The sequence below is a fragment of the Macrobrachium nipponense genome, chromosome 32 (genome assembly GCF_015104395.2).
Source record: "Macrobrachium nipponense isolate FS-2020 chromosome 32, ASM1510439v2, whole genome shotgun sequence".
Taxonomy (NCBI): domain Eukaryota; kingdom Metazoa; phylum Arthropoda; class Malacostraca; order Decapoda; family Palaemonidae; genus Macrobrachium; species Macrobrachium nipponense.
Window position 1 is genome coordinate 30,750,995 of NC_061094.1, and position 22,325 is coordinate 30,773,319.

The following is a 22,325-nucleotide window of genomic DNA, read 5'->3' on the forward strand; positions in this document are numbered from 1 at the left end:
AATGCCTCCAAATATGAGGGTAAATGAGAACAAGCATAGCTTGAGCACAAGGCAAAGGAATGGCAAACACAGGCGATCACGAATATTGAAGGTACATCTTTCTTCAAATGTGCCTGGAATCCGGTATTATTTACTACCCATCATTGATGAGCAGTTGTCGCTGGCAAATCCAATGACATTAGTTAAAGGTATATCCTTACTGATTAAGTAACTCTTTTAGTTAAAGGTATATCCTTACTGATTAAGTAACTCTTTCACAACTCGATATAGGCCTTCCCCACTGGCATCGTCAACTTCAACTATATCTAACAGTGCATCAGTTATTTTCAGTCTCTTTTTATCATAAAATCTAACCATGATGGCTAAAATCTGAGACACTGCAATGTCGGCACTTTCATCTGTAATTAATGAAAACCTATTTTCTCTACATATTTTAGCAATTTCTTCTTCCCATGCACTTCCGTCTTGAATGACATAGGATGGCTTTGTTCTTTTTCCTTTTCATCTCCTGTGCTATTTGACACCCTGGGAACATTTTTTTCTGTATTTCCACTAAATGATTAGCATGAGAAAATGGCACACTATTTTCAGCCATGTATGCTGCGAATAGAGTTCAGCTGTAAAAACTTTACTTTGAAAATCTTGTTCTGCTTTCTTTTGTTGCACATGTTCAATGCTCACAAAACTCTTCTTTGAGGCAAAGCTCTTCAATGCTTCACTGAAATTTTGTGAGTAAGCAATCTAGATCTGTTGCAGTTTTTTAACTTGGTATCACAGATTGTACACACAGCTGCATATCTGTCTTTGGCATCAGCCTGAAGCCAGTCTTTAAATTCAGGATCCATTAACCACTCTTGCTTAAAGCACTGCTGATACCACATTTTTGTCTTCTTTTTTGGTGGAGTTGAATATCCTCTAACACCTGCTTCCTCTGAATCACTCATTCACTTCTAAGTCAACTAATGATATTCAGCTTTATAGCCTAGAGAAGATATCACAAAACAATATCGACTGTACAAATAAGCTAACTTGCTGCCAAAGTGAGGTGACGTGGCAACAGGCCTGGCGGCCGCCAATTTGCCCTATGAATATTTTACCAAACTGACAGAAATATTGTTTTCATTAACAATTGTCTAATATTATTTAGGACAGTAGTTGTACATCTGGAATCATGCAATTCTACAACAACAGCAGAGCGAGCACTTTCTAACGCGTTGAGAATATGCAATATGTAACAATAACAAGACTGAAATTATGTGATTACACAATTTTGTCCCTATTACTTATAATTAAGCCATTTATATATTAAAATTGATAATTTTGATGCTCAAACCATCAAAAACGCCAAGATTTAAGTAAATTTCTCACAAAAAAGCCAAGACGCCACAGAACACCTTAAAAAGCCAAGATCTAGTAAAAAAAAAAAAAAAAAAAAAAAAAGCCAAGGAGTGGCAACACTGCCTGCAACTAGAGGCGGAAACTGACAGTTGCGGTAACTCACTGTAGAGCATTATTTTAAATGAAGCTTTCATATGTAGCCACTGGTATGCGCCACCGTCGCTCACTGGCCAGCATCTCAGACAATAAAAAAAAAAAAATAAAACTCGCATGCCAAAGCTTCTCGTCTGGTGTAATGCATTCTCTAATGTTTGTGGTAGTCCCTGTGATGTCTCCTGGCGTACCTAAGAAGTTCTTCAAATGAGCTTGCTCATTCGAAAATAGTTGACAAACTCCTTTTCATCAGCAAATAATCATTAAAAAGTGTATGATGCACTCTGTCCATTCTTGATATGGGATGGACATGCACTTTCCTCTCTACAGAGCGCCTGTTCGATTTCTTTTTTACCAGCCATTCTTCCGACCATAAAGGTCTCTGTATTCAGGACTATCAAACGACCATCTTTGAGCAATAGAAAGTTTCACCGAAAACAAGCAGTTGAGGAACTCCCTTATGCAACCCTTTGCGCCTACAGAATAATAATCCGCCAAATAACGAACTGTATATTGGTACGGCAACCGTATCCGTGATTGCGATAGATATTGGTACAGCTGTGAATTGCTCATGCGCGAACACTTGTTTACCGTAATACCGCCTCCGGCATATCAGTGACAGCAAGAAAATGACGACATAGCAACGTGAACTGTGTAATAATACATCAGTTTTTGCTGAAAAACAAATGTTTTCAGATTTCAACGAGCTGAAAAATCAATAGACGTCTACGAAGAGTCAAACTTCCAGAAATTGTATATCCGTAGGTCACGAAGAATCGAATCGGCCCTGAAAAGAGCTCCAAAGAAGAGATTCAAGGAAGATTTGAAGCTTAGCTAGTAAGGTAGTGCAGCAGTCAGTAGTGCGTCCAATATGGAAAACATGCTGTTAATATACACCTGATTTGGATGATTACTTACGATTGATTAGGCCGTTCACCAGAGGATCGACTTTGGTAGTTTTCCTTACTACCATGAATACAGCAGAGCACGATTTCTGTGTACTTCAAGTCTTCTTGGAATCTCCTCTTCGGAGCTCTTTTTAGGACCGAATCGATCGTTCGTGACCTACGGATATACAATTTCTGGAAGTTTGACTCTTTAGATGTCTATTGCTTTTTCAGCTCGTTGAAACCTGAAAACATCTGTTTTCAACGAAAACTGGTGTATTATTACACGGTTCAGAGGAGATTCAAAGATTTGAAGTACACAGATAGGTTAGTTTATTTCTATTTTTCATGTATATAGTAAAAATCTAAGTATGTTTAAGTATCATTATGATTTTTTATATTTTGATTTACTGTCAAAATGTTTTGTTGCTTTGGTGATGACAGTATGGTGCTCCACTTTGACATTTTGAATTGAACATGTTCAACGAAACAATTCAGTTCGACTATCATTACTACTGTCGCTGATCTTCTAGTGTCGTACCTATAGCTATTAGCAACAGTGTACGGCAACTGCTCCTTGATTAACAAACTGCCGTACCTACAGCAAGTCAATAGCGCAATACGGCAACACTGACAGAATCTGACGTACCACCACTACACTGTCATTTGTACGGCAGGAAGTCTGAAACTGACGCATGCGCAATTCACTGCCGTACCAATATCTATCTCTATCTCACCTCGATGGTCACGGGTTCGATTCTCGGCCATTCCATTGAGGAGTGAGAGATGTGTATTTCTGGTGATAGAAGTTCACTCTCGACGTGGTTCGGAAGTCACGTAAAGCCGTTGGTCCCGTTGCTGAATAACACTGGTTCCATGCAACGTAAAAACACCACACAAACAAACAAACAAATAATATCATCGCAATCAGGGATACGGCTGCCGTACCAATATCCTGTGTCTAATAATAAACCATAGGGGTCAAAGTTTTACTATGGTATTACACACGTAAGTCCTTGGACGGTCCTCTAATTACACAGTAACACCTGCCGATGAGACTTGAACGGTTGAGGCCATTCTTATGTAAGTTTGTATAGTTGTGGCCAAATGTAGCCTTTGGAACTTTGGAAGGATAACAGCTCCTTTTTGATCAGGTAAGGGTATCTTATTCTATCAAATGTCTTTTTTTAAGCCTTCCTATGAATAATATATTTTCTAGTATAAAAATAGCACTATCTATAAAAATGTCAAATAGTGATGAGCATAACCATAAATACTAACTCCTGTTTATTAATAATTTTATTGATGAAAATATCGCTGTAGAATGTTCCTCCCGTTACATACCGTAACATTTATTGATAAAATAGGGATTGCTCAGACTTCAAAAGAACCAAAGGAAGGATTATTAACCATAAATCACCTTCTTATGATTATTATAAATTCAATATTATTGTACTACTTACCACATCGTGTAAATGAAAGATGTCGACATACAATCAATATTTTGCCGACACCAGAATCATAGATTTCTTGTGATCCATAATTAGAATGTTGCTTTCTGAAGTCTTTAGCTAAAGTTCTTTGTCAGGGATAAAAAAAAATCACTTCTAGTTTTCGACCAACGTCCTCAGACCCTCTCCGGTAGAGGCGTAACACTGGAAGGTGTCAACTTCTAACATCTTTTCAGATTTGAAGTCTCTTTTTGCTTACGTTCTTTTTGAGCCATATGCTCAGAATAGGAGGGCACGACATTGGCCTTCCTCCTGTTACCTTTTAAACTATACATTAAAGATTGGTTTCATTCCTGCAAATCAAATGCAATATTATTGAGGATACTTACTAAAGACCCGTTCTATTTCTCGGTCAAACTTATGAAGGGTTCAGCGAATCACAGTAAATTTACACTCACATGAATGGTGCTACGTAGGCTTGTTATCCACGCGTCACTCCGTCTCTTATCCTTGGTCCTGGGTAAACGTAAAGGAGACGGCGTCACGACGATATCGTTTATTAATATTATTTGTCGACCACACAATACAGAAATGGATGTATATATAATACTTTGATCCCCGACGGGCTAGTACTAAGTACGGCGTCCCTAAGGAGCTTCCGCAATATTTAGTACTAGCTCCTCGGAGTGTTTGTTTGTTGTTATTCTTACGTTGCATGGAACCAGTGGTTATTCAGCAAAGGGGCCAACGGCTTTACGTACCACGTCCAGAGTGAACTTCTGTCACCAGAAATACACATCTCTTAACCCCCCCCCCCCCCCTCAGTGGAATGCCCGAGAATCGAACTCGCGGTTACCTAGTGGAAAGCAAAGACTATACCGGTCACGGCACTGACGCGCTCTCGGAGAGGTGACGTGCAGAGAACAAGCCAAAGTAGCAGCCACCCACCCACACACAGTGTGTGTGTGTATTCTGAGTTTTGGTCAAAGTGAAAGTAAGTCTGACAAGGAAAATAATTTTCCTATTATTATGATCGGTAAGCGAGACAGAAACTGTGGCTACCATCCCGATGTATTTTACTCCATTCGCTGACTGGCTGCTCATACCCTGAACGTGAACGGTTTATCTCAGACTGCCGCACGTTACTGGTTAGTGGTTAACGTCCAATTCCAAATTAAGCGCTGCATTTTAGCCTAGTTGCTACAAAGACGGGAGGTTGAAGAAAATAACCACAGGAAGGTATGGTAACAGATTACTGCAGTACCATACCTTCAAAAAAGAGTCGCACCATTTTTAATTCGCCTTAAGGAATGTTTTCAGGTAAAATACACTTCACATTCATAATTAGTATGACATTCTCATTCTTAAAGCACCACAAAATCAGACGACTGCATAGTTATTCCGGAAACAATATAAACTTTTCATGTGTCCTGTTTTGAGAACGGGAATGATGGTTTCTGATTTCTTTACCAGCATTACTTCAGGTTCTTGTGGCAGACGTCTAGCTTCTGAAGAGACCACAGGCCACATCACACTTTCCGTGAGAATATTTACAAGGGAGCTGTCCAGTTTAAGAAACAATATGCACACACGTAAATCCTCTTCGCTTCCCTCTTAAAATGGCTTAATCAGTCATGCAATCCATTTGGTACGAACACTGAATTCTGGAAATATCCACGATTTTTCATTATCAGTATTGTCTAAACCGAGTCATTTTTTCTAGTTTTCTTAACTGAAGCCTAATATTATTTCAATGGAAATCTTACACTTGACATAAAAGTGAGATTCGTCTATGACGCATCTTTAATTCTTTGAAGAACTATGAACTTATTTAATTAATGAAACCGTTCTACTCTCGTCCTTAATCGTAGGAGTGAGGTTTGTCAGAGGAAAGTTTGTAGGAAAAGGTTCTGTAAAAGCTTGATACTCAATGTCTGTTGCTCAAGCTTTGGTCAAGTCTTCTCATCTCATTGTATCGATTATTAAAAAGAAAAGAAGAAAAGAAGGATTTCTGCAGGTTGTAACCACATTAGGCGAGTAATGAAAGACAATTAATCACCTCTTGTAGATTTCAATGTCACTACGGCTCGCAAGATTTGTTCTTGGATCAAAACAGTGTTTTCGTTTTAAGTCTAGGAATAGGTGGAGCACACTTTCTCTGACGAAAATAAGTTCTTTCGTTTAGTTCGTTAAATTATTATATGAATAAAAATGGTTCTAGGAAAGGCAGGCTCCCATCCCCAGGGTAATGATCAAGACATGAATGAAATTCTGGTATTTTACACGGATTCCAGACCCCTGGACGATGATAACCCCCTTTTAGGTTACCTTCACTAGTTCTTTCTATCGTAGCCCAGTGGCCAGCATGCTTAAGAACATCTATTCCATATTTATTCCTATTGTATAGACCAGGATTAGCACTCACCGTAATATCCCTCTCTGAATATTTGATGGTGGTCGGTACATTTTGATATTCTAATGGAAGATACTGCAATGATGTCCAGTTGAACCTGTAACACAAAATGTCTACAAAAAACGAAGGGCAAAATATCGTCAGGTATGTCTTGGTTTGCTCGAAGAAAATACAGGACGGAAATTCGCTTTCCGCTTCCTTCCATTTATGGATTTCAGTGCAGTCGACAATGACGTCTGCATCAAAATCCCAAGGAAGAATATTCCCCATTTTGACGGCACTTAAAGCCGACCCAGCGAGCAATTCATAGTAAATGTCATTTTTCTTAGCAAAGTCGTCGAGTTCTGCGAGGAATTCCACCACGAGTGTTCTGCAGCATTTTGGGAGAAGGTGTCTTTCGATTGCTGGTCTATTGTTCATGCAGGTGATGCCGAGATCATTGCAATCAAAATTATATATCTTATCGTCATAGCTATGAATTTTTTCTAAAAGCCATTTCTTGGCCATCACAGACCAAGAGGCATAGTTCATAGTGACATGACTACTCATGAAAAACATCACATCAGGGCACGCCATGATCAAATGGCCCTTCAAAGTCACTCTGGTAAACCAGTCACGAAATAAAGCAGGACCAGTTAAGTCTTTGGAAAACGGGAGGTCCACCAACAGTTGTTTGTAGGTAACAAAGGGAACCAGAAGGTCGTCACAGTACATGCACTCGTGTCTGGAATAATAGTAGCCCGAAACGTAACGCGCTTGGTACATGGCCATACGCTGCTGAAGGCAACCATGCCTCCAGTGACCTGCAGAATCTCTTCCTGCCCCTCCAACCACTTTTACGTTTTTCAAATCGTCAAGCACCCGAACGAGACGTTCCAGAGATGACTGGTTGCTGAAGTGAGACAGCGATATACCCATGAATACCAACGGCGTTTCCACTAACTCAGTTACTCTGTTCATGGTCTTACCCTCATCATAACTTTCATCAGCCTCTAACACCGTAACATTTTGGATTTCTGAGTCAACCTTTTCACCTTTTGAAACGACTGCGATTATTGATATATTATACAACTTTCTAATTTGCTTAACAACAAATTCAACAGTGCCTGGTTTCCAAGTGACCGCTGGGAGAACTGCAGTCAAAACAGAGCTGATTTTTGGGACAGAAACGCAATCCTCTTGTTCCATCCCATGCTGGTAAAAAGGGAAGCCATAATGTGGGCCCAAATAGATCTCACTGCAAACACTCCGTTCCTTATTGACCACTTGTGGAGCAGGATTCATGTTCAGAGTTCGCGATGAAAAATGTTCCTGATTTTGTGATGAGAGCAACCTGGGGTCCAGTTCTCCAGCTACAGCCGCCAGTTTCACAGTCCAGTGACCTTGAATCTTTGGGTCTTTACCTAAATTGGAGAATATCAATGATCAAATTACTTACAACGTTTAAGGAATAAACATGAAAATGTTTAAAGGTAGACAGTCAAAGGAAAGATGGGGAAATTGTTGAATGAAAGATGTGATCTCCCTCTGACGACATATAACCCCAAAATCCTTGATATATCTTCTTCTCCTCCTAGGGCAGGAAGATGCAACTAAAGGACTTGAATTTGACTACTAATGATATACTTTCGAGATAGAAATTCATGCACCATAGATCTATTTTACAAATAAGTCATATTTTGACTGTATTGAGGAGAGTATGGTTTTACCTGTGCATTCACAAGGTGTTCTTTATACTAAGTGGAAATGTCCTGATGCCGCACGATGGAAGCGGTTTGGTATGCTAAGAATGATCTAAGGACTGGATCTAATAAGAAAATGGCAGCTATTAATGACTGTAATGAATAAAGCTTATTTAGAGTTATTCTAAGTTGATTTACGGTTATATTCCCCTAACGTGTAAAAAAATGGCAACTTTCAGTATAAAAACAAGATTTTTTCCTACTTTGTCAAATGTTTTTGGGAAGATACCTTTATTTTCTGGAGACCTGATTTTTTTTAAGACGTGCATGTTTATAGTTCCACCACAGGTTGTTTTGATGACCCAAAGTTTTCTATTTTAAATGCCTCGTTCCCAAATAATCTAGCACTAATACAGCTTTGGGCTGTTACAACTCCGGGAAGCTTACCTGATAAAATGTCAATTTCATTCTGGACCTCTGCCACAAGCTTTGCCAGTCTTCTTCTTGTGTCTACAGAGATGACTGTGAGGTCTGTGCCTGTGTTGGTACTAAAGGCAGAGTCGACATCACCAGAATGTCGATATACTGGAAATCAGTAAAGGACTTTATCAAAGAATCCGTTGTTATTGATATGCGATGTAATTTAGCCTATTGGTGCTTATCCTAGTTTTTAAATGCCTGAAAACGTGCTAGTAAGCTTAGAAACTAAGATTTTTCTACCAACTGCACTAGAATTTCCAAGCAATTTAGAATGTGATTCTGTTAGTTTGCCCATGAAAAATAAACTAGCAATTTATTTATATGACAAATATAAGCATTGAGTACACTAATAACTTCTTCGTATCCTAGATTCATGTAACAAAGTGCAAATCTAACAAGACTCACTTCTGGAGAGCAATTTTCCTTTGTTGACAACCGCCTCGCTTGAAAAGAAGACGTAGATTATAATTCCGACCGCTACCACAGAGGAGCATCTCTTGCAGGCAGAGTGAATGCGCTCGATTCTCCTCCCCATCTTGACTTGATTTGCAGTTCGGTAGCTTTGAACGAAGATAATAAACTGAGACAATCAATAAGACGAAATCTGAAAAATTGCAGAACTACTGAATAAAGGGTAAAAATTTTAAATGTTATTCTCCAATGTGACCCATGTAACAGTGCCGCTGGTAATGTTAATTTTATGCGGATGATGGAAGAAAAACTATAAGCAATTATAGATAACTTCTAACTTTCTTTAAGCGTTAAAAATTAGTTAAAATGTAGGCACAACGACGGGCAGTTGTTCTAAACCTTTACCTAACAAGCGAAGCCCATCTTTACATAAACAAGCACTGCTCGGTCTCTTTTATAATACCAAGGAGTGAACACCACGGAAGCCTGGGATACTATTTGGCCACTTGTGACTCCAGACTACTCTTTATTTCATAGACATAGACCTTGATGACATACACCTGATATTGCCAGATCCAAGGCCTAGAACTTAGCCAGTTATCACAAGATTCTGGAACTACCCAAATACAGACCAAAGAAGTTCCACGTTGGCCGAGTGGATTTCGTGCTCGGCTACTAATCCGGTGGTCCGAAGTTCGATCCTCGGCTCGGCCAACGCGGAACCAGAGGAATTTATTTCTGGTGAGATAAATTCATGTCTCGATAAAATGTGGTTCGGATCCCACAATAAGCTGTAGATCCTGTTACTAAGTAACCAATTGGTTCATAGACACGTAAAAATATCTAATCCTTCGGGCCGGCCCTAGGAGAGCTGTTAATCAGCTCAGTGGTCTAGTAAAACTAAGATATACTTACAGACCAAAGATGGTGAAGAGTATCTTCAAATATTCATCACGATGAACCTCAACCGTTATAATATTTAGAAATGTCTTGTGAAAAAAGTAATATGTAGAATTTGCTAAGTAAGTATAGTGCAAAACCATTATAAGTTAACATTAAGGTTAAAATGAGAAAATTGGAACTTTTGTTAAATAGAATTATACTCTCAAGAAATAAAATTTGAAATGTGTAATCTGTACAATTCACGATCTTAATGTAAAATCACTACTGTGATATGTTAATATTATGGCCATAGTAAGAAAAATCCTACCCTTACCTGAATAAAATTGTGGATAAACCACACTACATTACTCTTACTAATGTTTAACTTTCTAAACTATTCCCTACCATGGTTTTCCACGTCAGTAAGATGAAGGTTTTTGAGTAAAGTGCCATAGGAAAGCATAAAAAAGTAGATGTTCCAGCGCCAAAGGTGTTGCAATAGGCTATCATTTTTCGCATCAAATTTCAAAGCTATTAAAGCACTTACACTTGCATCAGCAATCGTTACACCGAAGCGAATACAGACTAACGATTCCGTGATGACAAAAAGAATGAAACGAGAACTCAGGTCCTGGACGCTGAGATGACGTAGCTCTTGGTCAAATTGAGGCTGAAACAAAGTCGATTATGAAACATCCTTATTTGAAGTTGGAATGCAACCAAGTGAGGTTTCTTCCAGCAAAGGGCTAAATCCTAATCAACATCGTTGGGATATAAGAAACTACCAATTTAGCAGCATCGTCTAGATTAGAAGATCATGATCTGTAACATGGCTGACATCCAAACTAGACAGAACAATAACTCTCCGACAGTAATTTAACGAAAGATCTTGGAAGGAGGTCCAGTTTTGATAACATGTTTCGTAACTACCATGAAGAAATTCAGAATTAAGGACTAAAGCAATCCTAGTTTAGAGCAAATTATGAAGTGGCAGCCATTGTTTCGTACTAAGAGAGGGGGAAGCAGATGAACGCAAACCAAAGTCTCTTACGACAATAAGCTGTCGGTACTTACTAATTGCCTGGAAGAGTTAATCTTTATCCTATGACAGTATTACAGTGACTGTCAGTCATTCGACGTGGTCCGCCAATCATCGTAAGAGGAAAGATTTCGGTATTTATTATTACGTAAGGAGATAAGCCCAACAGTGAGATTTCACAAAAACGAACTGAGAAAACAACTGAATTTTCAAAATGTAGATTTTTGCAGTCATTCTTGCCCATTTTTAAAGGAAAAGAACAAAAACGCAGTGAAGATTATAGGGCAATTTATGTTCCCGTATATAAAACAAATCCAACTCTCATTTTCCTCCACAAATGACTTGGAGCAATAAATAAGTAGAAAACGGTTTGGTACTCTCGGGAGAGTCAAGTAACGCGTGGCATCGTTGTAGCTAAGGAAGGCGTGGGGCTGAAGTGACGCTTCAACAAGGAAAGTTTGACGTTCGCCCGGCAGTTTTCGACTTTTTTTTTTTCCGCCAGATTCATAATATTCTCTTGTATCTTCAGAGACAATAGCGGTCAAAATTTAGGCCATGTACCAAGTGCTGGGACCTAAGAGGTCATTCAGTGCTGAAATAGTAATTAACAGTAAAATGGTTTGAAGGTTGACAAAAGGAAAACCTCGCAGTTGGACTACAAAATATTGTTAGAAGAGGGTGGAAAGGAAGATAGAAGAGAATATGAACGGAGGTACAGTAAATGGAATGACAGGGGTTGCAGGTATGGGCCGAATGGATGCGGCAAAAAAAACTTAAGTAATGCCTACAGTGCACCATATGACGTGCACTGGCAGAACTACCTCCCTACGGAGCTTCAAAGAGAAAGAAATGAACCTCCCACGGTTGTGAAATTATAGAGTACTTCATTTTTCTGGACACAATCACACTAACTTTTATTTCAGATAAACGTTAACTCGTCTCTTCTCTGTTTCGTCTCCTTTTTCAAATTCTAATCTCCCTATTACACAATAATGAAGCTAATGATTAACCAAACAAAAACTTTCAGTTTTCTTCTTAAGATTGAAAAAGAAACCCACAAAATCACTGTGTAACTTGTTTACTTCTAATTAACGTAAATACTTAGAAGTAAACAAGTTACACAGTGATTTTGTGGGTTTCTTTTCAAGCTAATGATTTTTGTCTTTGTCTTTGTAACTTATTTTTGTCAGAAATAAACTGCTCCAAAACTTAACAACTATAACATGGAAAAAAGTTGAAGTGTTTTTAACATTTATTAAATTTTAGTCTTGTGCAAAGCCTGGTCGAGATATCAGTTAGTTGCAAGTTTTACTAACTATTGCACATATTCTTTTTTAATTCTTAATTTTACCTTCCGGTGGTTCAATTGAGAAGTTCCCTTTACATTTATTTGTATAAATTACTTCTGGCAATTTTTCCATCAGTAATTATTTAAACAAATTGTCCGATCGCGTTTCTTGTTGACTGTATACTCTACTTATAAGTATTTCTTTACTTTTAATTTCAGAAAGTATGCGTTTCCCCTTGAAGTTGAAGGAAAAGCAGCAGATGGTATGTAAGGCAAATGTAACAGCAAACGATATCGTCCCAATGTTCCGAAAGGTCCACAATAATATAAACGTTAAAATTTCGTGCAGAATAAAAAAAAAAAAAAAAAAAATTTACAATAGCCTTCGAACCCTAAAAATAAAAACGATTCTTTAAAACTGAAGTTGAACCCAGAGACGGGTTCGAAGGCTATTGTAATTTTTCTATAAATAAAGTTTTACGCGAAATTTTAACATTTATATTATTGTGGACCTTTTGCAACATTTTATGAACTCTCGTGATAGTTTTTCCCAATCATTCCCAATGGTATGCACAAAAATAAACACAATATGATTCTTTTATTAAGGATTCCTAACTAAATGTAATTCGTTATCAATGAGAAAACTCCGTTGTGTCGACCTGAACAGAAATCTAATGTGACCTGGCTGAAACGTGTGGTCGGATTTGAATTTTTTTTGGGAATAATTTTCTATTATGATATTCACGATGGAAGTTTGCAGGTTTTGTGATAACAATATAAGTTGCCGGGCTTTGAGTAGTTTTTTGTTTTCATTTCTTTTAAAAAATCAGTGGTTCTTAGAATTTTATTGGCCATTCCCTCTTAATATGACCATGGAGGTATTGAATAATCGAGCGAATACATGGATAGGCACACCTTCACCTTACGTTTCCAAAACTAACTTAACCTACTATGAGATTCAGGGCTTCTATAACACGGTTTTTTGGCAATAACTTTTTATCTATGCATTTCATAGATATAACGCTTATTCAGAATACACATTATATCTACACATAAATTTTGACTGTATTCTGCATTACGTAGGTTGAATAAATTTGGTACTTATAATGTAAAAGTGACTTTTTTTTAAGACGGGCCAACTTACTCAAAGATAAGGTTTCGAACGCACTCGTTACGTAACTTATGACAGCATTTCTTCCCTCTTTCTCGATGGATGATTGGCTATACGTAACGAAGGCTAGACCTCTGGCAACAATGACATAAAAATTTAAATACAAGCAAAACAGTACACCTTTATGGACTCTGAACCCTCTCCACTGATAATTGTCATAATGAACAAACCAACAAAATATGTTAATAAATACAAAAACACTTCGATTATTAGTCTAACTCCCAAAATAAGTGTCCTAAGAAATTATAATCTACTTTATAGGTCACAATCAGATTGACAAGATGTAGGGAATAGTTGGTAATTTTCAAAGACATAGTAGAGAAGCTTGATTTGATAACTGCTGTATCCAATGTCAAGCAATTTTTATTTATCGGCTATCTATCTATTTACTAAAAAATAAAAAAAATAAAAATAGCCGGTACCGTATTTTGGCTTTAAGCCTTCACTAATTATTAGTGTCAGAATGATGACTTCATGAGACTCCACCCACTTTGGCCTCGTTGTAATTCAGGATAACACTGAAGGCTATCATGGACATTGTTGTATTAGAAAATCTAACTTCTGGCTACAAAAACTCATTTCTCGAGTAGTTGTAAGAAGTGCTAAATGATCCTCAAGGATCCCAGCAGTTGGCCTAAACGTTTAATTCATGTATATTGCTGCTATTAATAATTTTGCGGCACTACTGCTGCAGTAGTATTACTACGCTAGCACAGATACCCCACCCACATCTGTGTATCGTTCCGCCATTCATAAAGTCTTTATATCCAACATGGTCGTACAGACTAAAGAAAAAGAAAAAAAATAATATCGGATGTTCCGTTGGTCTGCTGGAGATTTTAGCACATATAAGCTTGTATTTAATTTGGATAAAAATCTCATTTTAACAAAAATAGTTATATAAAGACTGTTTACATAATCTCTCTCTTTCTCTCTCTCTTGGTGGCATAGTGAATAGTTAATGGAAATGTTCAAAATCCTGAATGACATTACAAGTATTATAATCATGTTACGCTAAATACAAATCAGACCATAAACATTGGATTTAAACTAGAAACTGAATAATTACCTATTCAGGCTATAGTAAGTATGGCCACGGGCTTTCTCTTGACTGTATAAAGTTGCAAGTCGTAAGTCAAATGCAGTTTTGCAACCACGGGGACAATTCCAAATCCTGTTAGCCATTCTTGACTACTATGGGTTTCAGAGCCGATGGAATAAGGTGAATGGGTTTCTGTCTGGTGGATGGGCGGGGCAACATTTCGTAAAACGATGTTTACCTTGCTTACGTAATGAATGTTTTTCGACTCTTGGCTCGCAATCATTGGCCTTGACGTCGGCTAGATCATTTTACTCTATAAAAATTAAAACTATCGGGTTTAGGTTATTGATAATGCTGACAAAATTTGTGTGTAGTAGTAAAATATACATATGTCAACTTTCAGCTACATCCGATGCTTTGATAAGGAGCAAATTCCAAAAAACTGTGTTACAGAGGCCCTGAATTTCATAGTAGGATGTTAGGTCGCCCTGACAGGGCCAGAAGAGCACACCACCTAACGTGACCAATAATTCTTACCGAACAATCCATGCTCACATAATACATAGTTAGACTGTGTCAAAATATGTAAGACCATTTGACTTCGGTTTCCCTTTCCCACTTCGTCCGGCTTCTAGTTAAACGTGGCTCGTAGGGGTTTTCGTACCCGATTAACAATTTCCGACAGAAAAGAATGTCAAATTCGTCAACATCACGTCAAACGCTATCAGGAAACATTATTTCACAATCACCACCACATACTAAAAAAGTATTATTCTTATTGAAAGCCTACTTTGCAAGCACATTTTCACAGTCAAACTAGTCATAAAACCAGGCCTACATCCAAACTTTCTGAAAAACTTTGGCTTATATTGACAACCACTTAATCCTAAGGGGACTAGCCTAAGTATTTTCAAAACCTAATGACAACCAAATTCAAACTTCCTCCCTAATAAACTGATTCCGAAAGCAGGGTCATTTCACGTCTGTTAAAGATCATATAACCGAAATCATTCTGAGAGTTATCAACAAGCCGCCGGAAAACGGCCACCACAAAGAGATAACGTTAGCGAAGTGACTGATGACTGCAGCTGTCAGCTGAGGATCCAGGAATAACTAAATCCGCTGTCGATTAATCAGATCAGCTCGACATCACCATAGGTGCATACAGTTATCCTCTGGAGACTTGGCACAGTGCTGGAGGAAAAACTTACAATTCTCCCATCATATTGTAAGTTTTTCCTCCAGCACTGTGCCAAGTCTCCAGAGGATAACTGTAAGACCGTGGGCGGACGACATCGTGGGCCGCGAAACTTAACCAAAGTCTTTGACTTAACCATAAAAACCAATAGTCCAAACTCGGTTAGTTGGCCTTTCGACAATTTTCTCCAATAAATCGGACCACTTAACGTCGGCTAAAATAGATATTGATCATATAATTTTTGTCGTATCTTATTACATAAACATATAATTAGTTAACAAATATTTCGAAGTTGCGATAGAGATAGGTAACTATTTCCTTTACATTAATTTTCTTTTGTCAGTCCACGACAAAACTTCTTTCTGGTTTGTGAGGAATTCATGTAATCGAGGGAGTAGTCACCCACTTACTTTACTTTATCTTCCCGCCATTGGCCACTGGCATAAGGCTTAGGAAACCGAAAATGTCTGGTGATGAAAAAAAAAAAAATAATGATAATAAAATAGCGGTGCTCTAAACAATGAATAGAAGTATTTGTCAGTGGTTATGAATATCTCGATGTTTGTTTGAACTTCAACGGTGGAAATGACAGAAATGGCGCACAGTTCACGAAATTTAGCAATGCCAGTAACGGACACTCGCTCGTAGCACGCAACGCCTGAAAGAGGCACTCGCTGAATACGGATGGTTCAGGGGCGTCATTCAAATTTTCCTTAGGGGGGGCGGGGCAAGGTTTCTTTGAGGCCCTCCTCCTGAAAGATCGCGGGCGGGGAAGGGGGTAGGGATGTGGCAAGCGAAGCGAGCCCAGGGGCGCTGTAATGTCCCCGGTAAAATTTGTTAGAAATATCAACAAAATGGGCGCAATTTGAAGCCACTTGTAAAGGAAATTTGAAGAATTTTTATTCATTAAAAAATGCTGTACTAGCTACATAAAATTCTGAGATAATATATGAAGATGAGAAGGAAGTGGAAATTTCGAACAAATCAAATTATAAACTATATTATTGGTCCCAGAATATCGGCAATATAACATGTTGCATTAAATATAGCTCACTACCTACACAAGGGTCATTCAGGGAAACAAGAAAAGTTTATGTGAACAGGAAGACCTTAAGCTTGAGAAAATGTAGAGGTGAAATGGTACATAATTTTAATAACAAGGTTCATCTCAGGAAATTTCAAAATAAACATATGCTTCATACATTTCAAATATTATCTACTACATTGGTGGATACCTCCTTGATCTTAATTTGGCAAAATTGTAAGCCAGAAAGTCATAGTTAAGATTTTTAACAAGCTCCTTTTCAGAGGCCATGAGAAGCAAGTCATTCAAGCACTCATTGTTCATAGCAGCTCGTAGATACGTTTTCACTCAACTTAGCACCGAAAAAAGTCGTTCGTTGCTGGCAGTAGTTACTGGAAGGATGATGAGAATCTTAACAATTTTAAAAATTTCTGAGTAGGCATATTCTGATGGTTTGAGTTCATGATACAATTCAAACAAATTCTTAGGCTTTTCATTCTTAGAAAATGTCTCTGCTACAGAAATTTAATTGGGCATTTCGAAGGATTTCATCTATGTGTATATCCTTATAAAACTGTACTATGGTAGGCAGTTTCTTATCATTTAAAGTCATTAGAATTACAGTCAAGTGCACTCATCGCTGCTATCAGTGGCATATATTATAAGTGAATCTATTATCCATCCCAGAAAGAAATCTAATATGTCAAAATAGATTCTTTTGAATGATGTTTTAATAGCACTACACATGACATTCACAAAGTAAATTCACCTTGGAAGACGTCTTGAAATGATGAAAGAGATATTCACTATAATATTATAACCCAATATTGACGAAATCTCTCCTACTTACCAACTACTGGCTTGAGCGGGTGTCTGGGTGGTCATGGCCTCGCGTGTCAACAAAATATGGCATTCGGTAGAGATTTAAATTTTCGTAACGTGACATGTGAACAGTTTTATTCAATTATCAAATGCATAATAAATTATAGAGTAAACATGAAAATATTGACCACTATCACTCAAACACTGTGACGAACACGTCATGAATTCATTTGTGAATAAAGTGATTAGACGTCTCAGCTCTTAAAGAAAACTGCCTTTTCTTGATATTTTTAACGGGCAACTATTATATGTTATGTATTATTTATATTGTTCTGAACATGTTAAAAATAACTCATTTAAATTAATCCCTCGCTACACTTCAACCTTATTTATATTTTTTCGACACTTTGTTTCGTGAAAAGCGACCTTATAACAATTATACATACAAATATATGTACATATAGATTTTTTTCCTATCGCTGATTTGGAGGTCCCCCCGTAAGCAAATTAGGGTTGAACCAGGAAGTAATTAGCATAGAGACATATTTGGTATCATTAAAACCACATTTTTTTTTAGATTATCCCACTAAAGCCTCACTTCATAGCTTTTGGTGAAAGTTTTCTTTATAAATATAAACGTAAACAGTGGTTTTTAGTGTTTTTTTTTTCTTTTTTTTTTGCGGTTGTATCATTATTGGATCAAATGTACTACTTTTAACAGGGATCTTAATATACTTTTTGTATTACTTGAAAATAGTTTGTACAGTTTCTAAACACCAATATATTCCAGAAATAGCAGTTTTTTTATCAAAAGGATTGTGTAATTTGGCTATTTTTGGTGAATAAATGAATCAAATTTTAGGAGTGAAACTAGAATCTATTTTATTCTATGCAAATTTCGACTTTAAGTGTTGTTTTGATCAATTCTATTTTGTTTTATTCTAATTTATTGTATTTCAACCTTTTGATATCACATGTTGTAAAGTGGACAAGAAAAGATTAGTGATGGATTGTAAAAAAGCAAACATCCTGAAGACACAAGATCATACGACCAGGGATGGAGCATTGCATGAAGATTGTTGTATCATTGTATCAAATGCAAAGATCTCCAGTCATAACATGAAGACCTCACAACTTTGAAGAAAGGAGTGGAAAAGCTTGTGGAATATAGCAAATCAATTGGTGATTATCACATGACTGATATGCTTTTGACATGGAAAGCGAGTGGAACAATAATTCGTATTCACAGATTGCAAGAAAAGTGTATACAATGAAATGAAACGAAAGTCACCAGAGCCAACTGAGAGCAAAATGAAAATGCAAAAATTGGCAACAAGACAGTCTGAGGTACCCAAGCTTAATTGGAAAAAACAGTGTATATTCTGTGAGAAAAAATGTTCACGAAATAAACAACCCGGATCACACTGATTGGCGGGCGGCAAGTTCAAGAACTTTCAGTGCGGGAACCCTTGCTCTCAATCTGCTCTTCTAGAAATGATCAACTCGCAGAAAAAGTGAAAAGGAGACAATTGGATTGTATCGATTTGGCAGCAGCTGAAGCACGACATCACTTTCATTTTTTAAAAATAAATTCAAGAGAAATATAGTACTAGCAAGTTCTACACCTGGAAGACCAAATGATCAAGATACGACGACTTATTTCAACGCAGTGATGCTGAAATCCACACAGTGACTGATAGTACCACCCATACTTTTTGGGCTTGGTGTAGATGTTGACCATGTCTTTGGATCCAGGTGGCTTCTGGATCAGCTTAACAAATTAGGTTTTTGTGTGGGCATGGATGAAGTAACCAGGCATAAACAATCTGCTATGGCAAATGACAGCTATGACAAAGAAGTTAGCAAATTACCTGAATCGTTTACTCAGTGGTCAGCAGACAACGTCGATCACAACTTCAGAACCTTCGATGGAAAAAGCTCCTTACACGGCAATGGCATAATATTCTCGACCGCTTGTAAGTTTGGTTCTTCATATCCAACAAGTCACTCTCCAATCAATGGCAACAAATTGAAGAAGGTAGAAGATGTGATTAAACTCAAAGGCATCTCAATCATAAACTATTCATCATCAACAACTAGACTGTCGAAACTGATCTTCAATGAAAGGTGTACGCTGGATCTAATGCAAGACATTCATTCTCCCATTCAACTAGATTTACTCTACAGCAGTGCTATATTATTGAAAGATATGGGAACTCGTCCAAACTGGTCTGGCTATAATGGCTGAAGTCCGTGGAGGAGAATATCCTGGAAAATCTTCTGTGTCCCTTCTTCCAATAATTAATTGATCTAAACCCTTCCGATCTCTCGTGTATATACTCAACATTATTATTCATCATAGACCAATCCAAATATCTGAAAGTTCAAACACCCGCTGTAACTTTTGATCAGCCACTTTGGTTAAAAGCGATGGAGGTAGTGCAAGCAAAATCACTGAATACGGTTCTGATCTTGGGTGGTTTTCATGTCATGATGAGTTTTCTTGGAAGTACTGATCACGTTATGAAAGGGCGATGACAGATCTTGAGCCTGCCCCAGAGAGAATCTTGCGATTTATCAGATGCAAATGCAAAATTTCAAACAAAAATGTGTGTTCTGGAAATATCTGTGTTCGTAGCGGCCTGAAATCCGTATCAGCATGCAGTGGCTGTCAAGGTGAGTCATGTTGCAACAGCTCTGTCATACCTGAGCTTCCAACAGATGATGACTATAACGAAACAGACAGAAATTAGACCTATTTGTGTAAGGGAAACAGTATGATTTTAATCTACACTTTATTCATGTGTTTGCTGCTCCATGTGATGATATTCACTATATATATACAGTAATCATACCAATACTACTTAGTTTTCTTTAAACCCAGGGTCAACTATAAATATTATGACAAGCTCATAATAAATGAAAATTTATTGTAGAATAAGGTCATAAAGATTTCCTTAACAAATAAATAGGAATTTATTGAACGAGAGTAGCTACATGTCTGTAATGGCGAAAAATATACTCACAAATTGAGCGAAAATCTGCTAAGGATCATAGTTCACGTTTGCATTTGTTATTATTTTTTTCACCAAAAGCAACAATGAAGTGAGGCTTTTAGTGAGCTAATCTACAGGAAACTGTGGATCTAATAGTACAAAATATGGCTTTTTGCTAATTACTTCCAGGTTTGACCCATCTTTGGGATAATTTGCTTAGACTACTAGAAAGCTTGAGGGGGCGAGCACCCCTCACTGCCCAACCCCCCACCCCCAAATGACGCCCCTGGGATGATTCATTACAGGCTCACGCGAGGCCCTACTTACTTACCTTGGGGTGTGGCTCGACATGACCCACTCTCACGCTATAGAATTGCAACTGAGGCCTTAAGAAGAGACTCTCATCATTTAACAAACACACATATGGTACTATATCACACACGTCCGAAGCACAATAATTGGCAAGTGAGAAACGAGAGAGGAAAGCTAGCAAGATGCTTTGTGGTCATTTTTGTATCTCTGCGACGGTGACATAGGTCATGAAATAATACGGACATTTGAAGCGCCTCAGTGGCGTGGTTGATATGGTGTTTGCTTCCCACCTCGGTGGTCGCGGGTTCGATTCTCGGCCGTTCCATTGAGGAGTGAGAGATGTGTAATTCTGGTGATAGAAGTTCGCTCTAGACGTGGTTCGGATGTCACGTAAAGCCGTTGGTCCCGTTGCTGAATAACCACTGGTTCCATGCAACGTAAAAACACCGTACAAAAAAAAAAAAAAAAAAAAAAAAAATACGGACATTTGCGTTAATAAATGAAGCTTTCTGCGATACCAAGGGAAAGACACTGAATAAAAATTACGAAAATTACGGAAAAAAATGACAACCCTCGTTTTTAGTCAGATTTATTCATCCATGGGTAAAGAGGCAGTCTTTTATGAAAATCTTCTTTTAGGTATAGAGGCTTAAAAATCGGAATGTGTATAAGTAAAGTTTAGGTTCCTCCTATATGCGATATAAGACTCATAACACACTAGAGACTTACCGAGTGCAAACGTGGAAGCCAAGTTTACTTACAGCTTTAAATAAAGGCTCAAGCCTCATAATGTAGTAAAGATTTTTTTAAAATAGGTTTCTCGTTAACAACGTAATCATTTTTTTCACAGTTTAAATGAAAACAATAATTACAATGACGATCCTCATTTATTTGGTGACCTTTGCCTCTTACGGACATCGATAAAAGAGTTTAAGTAGAGATCTTGGCAAAACATCCTCGCTGTAACGTACATTGAAGATTGAAAGGCACTTAGTAACTCTAAAAAAACTGCACAAAAGGTAAAAGAACTTCGAAAATTTTGTTTTAGTTGCGTTTATGATGAAAAGCTAGGGGATTGGGGGTTGGTGGGCGGTGGTATGACTTATTTGTACTTTGCTGGATTGAGTTATTTGGTCAAGCTTTGATGAAGAAAGAGGGTCAGTGCTAGTTGCGTAGCTGCCATCAACAGGCCATTTACCTTAGATCCTATTGACAGTTACATAAGGTTTCCCCTCTATCTATGGTTTAATCTATCTAAATCTTCTGTTGTTAAAAGAGCTTGAGATGCCTACTAGTTCTTTTTCCTCTGGTAAATTGTTTTATATATTATATATATATATATATATATATATGTATATATATAATATATATATATATATATATATATATTGAAATTACCTAGGTGTTCATCACCCATATCGTGAGAAATTCAAGACTGAATAAGATTTTCTTTTACAATTAATAAATTAATTATTTGCATTTACTCCATAATCCGTAATAGTCTAAAACTTTATATAGCAAGAGTATTAAATGACGACATTGACTTTCATATAAGATGGAAATCTTTAGGAAAACATCATGAAATCCTATTAAGGAATAGCGCAAAAGAACAATGGGAATTTTTGTTAAATTTTAAGACTTAAAAATCTCGCACGTCGCTCAGAGCCCATATATGCCGTACTTCCTCTTCTTCCCGATGGTTTGGTTCGACCAAGATTTCGATGGTCCAGACTACG

General features: G+C 37.5%; 1 protein-coding gene across 1 annotated transcript; it reads right to left on the reverse strand.

Moving 5' to 3' along the window:
• Window positions 1-5,924: 5,924 nt before the first annotated feature.
• Window positions 5,925-8,959, reverse strand: LOC135207108 (uncharacterized). The gene is made up of 3 exons (XM_064238709.1): window positions 8,810-8,959; window positions 8,372-8,509; window positions 5,925-7,645 (listed from the first exon to the last, which is right to left on the reverse strand). The coding sequence occupies exons 1-3, from the start codon at window positions 8,937-8,939 to the stop codon at window positions 6,027-6,029; spliced, it is 1,887 nt and encodes a 628-aa protein (XP_064094779.1). The 5' UTR covers window positions 8,940-8,959; the 3' UTR covers window positions 5,925-6,026.
• Window positions 8,960-22,325: the final 13,366 nt, after the last annotated feature.